At 45.4% G+C, this 8,011-nt stretch overlaps 1 protein-coding gene and 1 long non-coding RNA gene across 2 annotated transcripts; one reads left to right on the top strand and one right to left on the bottom strand.

Annotated features, from left to right (window-relative positions):
• Positions 1–13: 13 nt before the first annotated feature.
• Positions 14–2,499, top strand: LOC120905152. The gene is made up of 3 exons (XR_005739881.1): positions 14–192; positions 276–429; positions 1,935–2,499. It is a non-coding gene; the product is annotated as an uncharacterized LOC120905152 (long non-coding RNA).
• Positions 2,500–2,513: 14 nt separating this feature from the next.
• LOC120905151 lies at positions 2,514–6,050 on the bottom strand. Its single transcript, XM_040315973.1, has 2 exons — positions 4,422–6,050; positions 2,514–4,327 (listed from the first exon to the last, which is right to left on the bottom strand). Exons 1-2 carry the CDS (start codon positions 5,642–5,644, stop codon positions 3,955–3,957), a joined length of 1,596 nt encoding a protein of 531 aa, XP_040171907.1. The 5' UTR covers positions 5,645–6,050; the 3' UTR covers positions 2,514–3,954.
• Positions 6,051–8,011: the final 1,961 nt, after the last annotated feature.

Genomic DNA, 8,011 nt, shown 5'->3' on the forward strand with positions numbered 1-8,011 from the left:
TGCCTTTAGGACTTGAACTCAGTAATCTAAACATACTGCATAAAGCATTATTTTTTCTTCACTTTACCAATCTTAGTAGCCGTTACCTTAAACACTGCCCGAAACTGGAGCATCAAGCAAATAGAGAAACACTCACTGCTGCAATACCTTCACAATAAACTTTAATTTATTTCTACCACCAGCTAAACCTCTGTAAGTCTGACCGCAAAACACTGTATTGGCTTTATTATCGTCTACTAACACCTACGTGTCCACCTACTATTGTCCTAAAACAGTCCTAAACCTCCTAGTACGGCGCGTTCCAACCGACAAAGCGTGCCTGCAGCAAACTTCGCCCGCACGGAAACGACTCAACCACGGTACTGGCACCACTCAAAGCTTTCGGGAGCTCCCGAAGCCTCCCCTAGGGACGGTCTACTAACGCATCGGGTATGTAACGCCATCGCACTCAGCCACTCACTTGTCAGCTTTGAATTTGTACATAAAGCCGATGGTCCATTATATACCGTGGTTTTGTTTTTTTTTCGATATCGTGACGTTAGTGTTTATGGTCGTTCGCCGGTTCAGCCGGGACGCCGGGTGTATCTGGCGAAGAAGTAGAAGAAATGACGCTACATTGGATTTTTTTTTTCGTTTACATTCGCTTTCGCTAAGTGGCACAAGCGTTACTTTTCGGCATGTGTAACGGTGTAACGCTTTGCTTTGTTTGGGGGGAAGCAAACAAACGATCCCGGCATTATGATGATGGGGACGATTGAAAAGTCTTATGGGAAGATAAGTTGTTAACTCTTTTTAATGTTTTTTTATTGATAACATTTAACAAATTATTCGGCAAAACTTAAACTTTATCAAAACGAATGAAAGTGAAGTAATGTGATCTTCTATATCTTAAATCGTTTTTTTTTATTATTTCTTTTTTTTTGTTTCTTTTCCAACCCACTTGCTTTTGGAACTCACAAAATAAAAAGTATTCTAAAGAACACGTTTTAATTTTCCTCCAATTTCCATACCATCAATCCCCTGTTTTCGAAACACAAGGGGAATTAAAATCTGGGTCAAAGTCCGCAACAAATCCCAGAAAAGAAAAAAAACGCAGACTGAGAGAAAATAGCACCCCCTTCCCATCCCCCTCCCCACCATCCCTCCTACGGAACTTTGCATTAACTTTTGGCTCATAAAGCAGGTGTAAATGAGGAGCAAAGTTGTACGTTTACAGTATGGTACCATTTTTACTACAACGTTTTATTAATGCTTGTTGTTAGATAATTTAAAATGTTTTTAACATTTTAATTCAGTTTTTTATATTTAAATGATTTTCGTTATAAAAAGTAACACTTCCAAATTTGGGCAAAATATTCTTTGCAATAGCGGTAATGTCCTGTAACCGACTGTGTACCCCTCCAGTGATTAACAAACACCCCAAGCAAAAATCGCCCAATTGACCCAGTCAAGCGAACCACGACGAACACCCAATCGAAAAGAAAAGGGAAAGGGACCCTTCCCTTCCCGGCCACCCGGCCAGAATTGCCAGTTTCCCTTCTAGTGGCCGGGGAATTTTCCGGTCAGTCACACATCTGGTTCTAGTAGGGTGTCGGGTGGGGTGTGGACTGTGTAAGTAACACACGTCATCTACGCCTCGCAAGAAGCACCAAGCGTCTCCACCGTCTCTCACGTGCCACGGAGGAGCTCGGGGGAAACTTTCACCCCTTTTCTTGCTGCTTCGTGATACGCGATATTTTATTCCACGCTGTGTTTTTTTTGCTTCCTCTTTGGCTCCATTTTTCTGAGCGAGTTTTTTTTTTGTTCTCGCCTATGTTTTGTTATTAGCAGGTAAGGGGGGAAAGTACTTCCTTACACGTTTGAACAGGGCGAAGTTATCGTGTGTATTTGCTTATAACGTTACAACGATGTTCTTCTTCTTCTTCTTCTCTCAGGTCAAATCCTCATCAAAACCGATCCAGGTACGTGATAGTGTAACGAATCGCACCAAGATTAAACTGTGCCATTTGGGCGTAAAGTGGAACACTCGACAGTGATTATGTTGAGTACTGGCTTTCACATACTGTAACCGGTTTTTTGTTCGTGTGTCGTTGCAAGAAGGTTTGGCCGATAGCGCACCAAAAGGAAAGAAAAGGGTGGGGTTTATTAATTATTTTGCTCCACCCACCCTATAACCGTGTTTGTCCGATTTGTGAAGCATTTAAATTGTGTGTACCGGAATACCGTCACCTGTAACCGACAGTACCGGGCTTGCCGGGGCCGGGTGCTTGTTTGTGCTACATAAACACGCCCAGCACGGCGTGAGAGAACGTACGTAAATGATGGATTTATGGTACACAAGAAATGATTAATTGTTGCACCGCTCTGTACGCCCTCGAAGTCAATTAGTTCCACCAGCACATCGATACGATACAAATTTTCCCGTACGGTTCGATCGTTTTTTTCGGATTGCGTCGCAAAATGGGAGCTTTTTCGTTGTAAATTAAACCTCAAACTCACAATTAATTGATACATCGTTTTTTTTACGTTTTGTTTATTTCAAAAACTACCTATCCGATACGGGGGGGAGGTGGTCGTTTTCGCTAACTCGTCGCCCTCTGCCCGCTGTGTGATTTTTTCCGCTTAATCTACTAAACATCATGAGCGCATTACATTACACATTTTACATATAAAATCGAGGGTGCGGGAGGTGCGGTGCACGGTGCGATTGGAACGGATTATGTACAACAAAAAAGGCCAAAAGTTAAAACAAAATCTAATCATCGCCTTAAAACATTTGCAAAATAGGCTCCATCACCTCCCAACAAAAAAAAACTCACTCAATGAGTTTGTCTGTGTGTTTCTTTAAAAACGATAAACATAAAACACTACACTTTAAGTACAACTACGTATTACACAGCGCAAAAAGGAACACGACATTACGCGTCGATGGGGGGAGGAACAAGGGGGAGTTTTGGTTGTGGGGTTGCCCTTTAGATTATCAAGCTAAACTAAAAACTACGGCACAGAGGAACCAGTCAAAACATACAAATTGTAAAGAGTTCCGATTGGCAATAGAAATAATCGCTCCATCTGAAGCGTTCCGCTACGTACACCCACGCACACAAACACACATTGTCACTAAGGTGCGTTTTGTGTTCGTTCCATTATACCCTTGCCTTAATTCTAAATTAGATTCATATTCAGTTTCTCTCTTCGCTGCCCCAAATATTAAAGGTCCCTTACATAGGGCGTACCTGTCCATTGCCCACTGTATAAGTATATATCCATGTATATATATATATATCAATTCCATAAACTACACTTAATATGTGTACGTTTATGAGTCCTGTTTTGTTGTTTGTTTTATAATCTCTTTGTTTTAAGCAATTTCTTCTACGACGTTTTCCGCATATAATCTCACGTCCTTTGTTTTGGGACAACTTTTTTCATCATTAATCTGCACTAAAAAAATAAACTAAATCGTATCCTATTACACCTGTCGCATGTACATATACCGATTTGCCTAACGGGAGCGTATATTAATGTGTCGTTTCGTAAATAAAAATAGTTAATATCGCTTTTCGTACAGCACGATACGCTGTAATGCCCTTTGAATTTAAAAACACTTTGCCGTCTCTACTACTATTAATGTCCCACCCACCTAAATCACTATAAAAGCATATGACGAGATACGTTCTGATACCCGAATGAGTGTGTATGTGTTCTTATTTGTGTATCCAAATTTGCACGTTGGCACATAGCTTTCCGTGTATTTGTGTGTATGCTGCTGCTACTAAGTGTGCGTTTGTGTATCTGTCCGTTGTGTCTTTTCATGTAACGATTCCCTCTGGCAGGTGGTGCGCTGTCGGTCCGACCGAGTTGCCAGGCAACCGCCCCCAAACGACGAGCACTTTAAAACAGTACCTATCCGTCCGGTAGCCAATAGCCTAGCCACTCCAGCTGTTCCAGTGGTCAGTGTTGCTGTTCCCTGCTGCCCGGTGGTAGCCGGCCACCGACAACACCGCCACCACCGATGGTCGATTCTGCAACGGTTGCCAGCTGCACACCGACCGGTCCCGTTGCAACCGGGCGCGCCCCATTCGTGATGTTGCAGCTGTTGTACATACTGGTGCTGTTGGTGCCGCTGTCACTGGTACCACCGCTGGTGCCGTTTATCGTGGTTGTCGCCGTCGGTGTCATCGCCGTTGCCATGGGGACGCTCTGCACGTTGATCGTTCCGATGGCAAGGTTGGCGATGTTGTTGCTGGAAGTGGTCGCACTGATGCCGCCGTTCATCCCACTGAGTGCTGTACAGTTGGTGGCAGTGTTAGTCATACCATTTGGCCTGTGGATAGAAGGACAGCAAACAAAAAACAGGGGGAGTGAAAAAATCAACATACGCGTGAGCAAATTTGGTTGCAGTGAGCCCGCCCACTTACACAAGCTGCACGTGGGAAACGTTCTTGAGGTGAGCGTTCACCGCCAGCGCGACCGAATCGTTCACCGACACCTGCAGATTCTCTTCCATCTTTTTCATCTTCTTGTTAAGGTACACCTTCAGCACCTCGTAGTGGTACTTGCAGCTGCCGTGCCGCTTCCGCTTGGACGAGACGGACGAGGCCCGCTCGAGCTCCTCGACCGCGCGCTGCAGCGCCGATTGATCCTCGAGCGACGAGCTCACCTGTCCGCGGATCGACTGGAACTCTTCGCGCGTCACGAACGGCACCTCGAGCGACTCCATGAACTGCTGCATCTCGTCGTAGTCCTTGCCGAGCTGCACCGTCCCCTTTACCAGCCGGTTCATCAGCTTGTTGTGGTGGATGTAGTTCTCCGACGAGCGCGTTATGATGGCGGCACATTTGCTGCACTTCATCGCGAACGTCGAGTAGCAGCCGCTGATGTACTCCTGGTACGGTTTCAGCAGCCCGCCCGGGCAGTGCTTCGAATGCATAAACTGCGAGTAGGCGGCCCACTGCAGAAAGTGGTCGATCTCGATGATGCGGTAACCCTTGAACTTTGGTATCTCGTCCGGATCCATGCCGTTCTGAGCGAGCGTTTGCTGCACCGGGTTCGGGCCGCACGCTATACCCTGCGTTGCTGCTGCTGCTGCTGCCGCCGCCGCTGTCCCCATGCCGGTTCCGTGCGGGGTATTGCCGCCGGGCGCATTGGTCACGGTGGCGGTTGCGTTGCTTGTGGGTGTGCTTCCACCGGACGACTGCGGCACATCGACCGGTGCACTTCGCTTCGCGATGCGGGCCGTCTTACTGCGCATCATTGCGTTGTGCTTTGCCGCCAGGCTGTTGCTGGTTTGGTTGTGATACGACGTGCCGGCCCCGGTCGGTGACAAACCGGAGCTTTTCGTTGCAAACAGGCTACCATTCGTGGGCTGTGGCTTTGGGAGGGTTGACAGTGGCGGCACTGGTCCAGGAGAAGCAGCAGCGGCGGCGGCAGCAGTTGCTGTGGCACTGCTGGTCGTTCCCAAACCACTGCACTGCTGCTGCGTGCCGGTCTGTGATGATTGCGAGGCTTGCGATGGTGCGAGTATGTTGGCGATCCCGTTCGCCAATGCGCCGAGCGTGAGCTGTTCCTCGGCCGCCCGCTCCTGCATCTGCAGCTGGGCCTGCAGCGTCGATTCGTGTATCGATTTCCGTCGGGTCATCATTTTCGGTGGTTTCGATTTATGCGCTTTCTTGTTCGGGGCCACGTTCGCTGCGCGTTCCGCACCGGAGCGGGTGTGGAGGGTGGGCACCAATTACACCAGAGATTCCACAGCGTGATGAAGGATACGGGAGGGGGGGGGGTTGGCTGAAAAATGCTCTCCCACACACACACACGCACACACCACACGGTTGTTCCGTCGATTTTTGAGAGTTGTAGGTTACAATTAACGCACGACAACGGTTTATCGTTTTTGCACGTGGGTTGCTGACGGGTTTAACAAAGGTGCACACTCGGTCCCCTGTCCATGTAGCAGGAACACGGTAATTTTCTTCTGCACAGCAATTTTCTCGTGTGTCGTCTTGCGGACATGAAAGAACGGGAGTAAAAAAAAACCCAAACAAACAAACACATACATCAGTTGTTTTGCATTGAGTGTTTGGGTAAAGCTTTTCACCGGATATACAATTCCTCGAACAAGGTGCTGAGATTTTGATGCATCGTGCCGAGTGTTTCAGCTGATTTGATCCATCGCTAGCTTTAAATGTAAAGAGAACACTTCACATTAAAAGTATACAACAAAAAATATAAAAAAGGCATGTAAAAATGATTTTTAAAAGAAAGCCACGGTATAAATGCACCTGTACAAAGGATAATCTTTATGAGGAGTATTTTCACAGGGCAACAATGTCATGCAGAAATGAGACTCCCAATTAACAAAACGGATTTCTTCTCTCCAATGTCATTCGATACATTTCATTTGACATTTTCGGCAATTGTTTTATGAATTTAAAACATTTTAAATTCAATGACAGTACAACGCCAATTATCCGGAGGCGAATAAGTCGTTCGTAAAAATTTAACAACTGTTCAATCGTGGCAAATATTTGCCGTGCTAGACGTGTTGGTTAACAATATTTTTTGTGTAGCTATCTAGTACCAAGTGCCACAAATCCACTAAACGACCACTAAACGGCTTCTAAACGACTCAAGTTCTCTACCTAAACGGAATATAGAAAGACTTCCTTTAGCAGACGGCAAACGACTCATGCATTCTAAAAATAGCAAAAAAGCTGGTGGCGCTCTCTGTTGGTGGGATACTCCAACCAGTTGAGCTTCCTCGCTTGGAGGAGAGCTTTCTCATTTCCTCTGTACTGTTGTATGGTTTCGCATTGAAGTTATGCATCGCTAGAACTAGAACGGCGATACGATTGTTTAAATACTAAACTCCAACAGAAACCACCAGCACTGAAGCAAGTGAGATTTGAGTAATGGTCGTTGGTGATGATACCCACGTATCTGACCACACGACCATTCATAAGGATTTTTGCTCTGAAAGTTAGAAGGCTATATAGGTCATGATAAGATGAAACTTGTCGAAACACATTGCAAGAAAAGGATAGCAATATAATGATGAGTTGTAATACGCCATCTATTGATCAAACCAATGAAGCTGTGGAGCTTTCATTTTTTTTTCTATGGATATTAAATTTTCCAGTCGTTTAAGTTTAATCTGTGGCGCTTGGGTTAACAATATTTTTGTGTAGCTATCTAGTATTTGGTGTAATTTTGCTTCTTTTATGTTCATGTACAGTTGTTAAACCTATTTTTTTATTGAAATTATATTCAACTAATGATAAATCGATTGTTTCAAAGTGAATTAAGTTAAACTTATTGATTTTTATCATTACAGTCCGAATTCACTGGTTGAACTACGATTCCCAGCCAACTATTGAATATGTGCTTTTTATTTGGCACATTTTTCCATACAAAACAAGTCTGAAATTTTTCTCGGCATCTCATGAGATTTTTATGAATTTTTCAAAAACCTGCTTGTTTTGCATGCTTTTAAATTGAACTGTCACCCAACTATTGAGCGTTCAACTTAAAAGCATGCCAACTTAAAAGCGTTCAACTATTGAATTCTGACTGTATACGTATTTGACATTTCTTAGACCGCTGTTACCCTTCTAATTTTCTGGCAATAATCCCATAAGAATGGTCGTGTGGTCAGTTACGTGGGTTAGTGATGGGTAAAGTTAGCAAAAATCCGGAGTCGACTCCGATTCGACTCCTATAAATTTGGAATGGACTCCGGAAGGTAGGTCCGCGCTGCAATATCCGGAATCGTTCAGAATCGTCCGAAAAAGCCCGGAATCGTCCGGAGTCGTCCGGAATCGCCCGAAGTCGGAGTCGTCCGGAGTCGCCCGGAGTCGTTCGGAGTCATCCGGAGTCGTTTGGAGTCGTTCGACTCCAGACGACTCCGGACGACTCCGAACGACTCCGACTCCGGGTGGATCTAGTGGTTCCATTTTGCCGGAGTCGGAATCGAACTTAAAATAGTCGGAGTAGGATCGGAGTCGTGGGTGCG

This window comes from Anopheles arabiensis, chromosome 3 (assembly GCF_016920715.1).
Source record: "Anopheles arabiensis isolate DONGOLA chromosome 3, AaraD3, whole genome shotgun sequence".
NCBI classification, from domain to species: Eukaryota; Metazoa; Arthropoda; class Insecta; order Diptera; family Culicidae; genus Anopheles; species Anopheles arabiensis.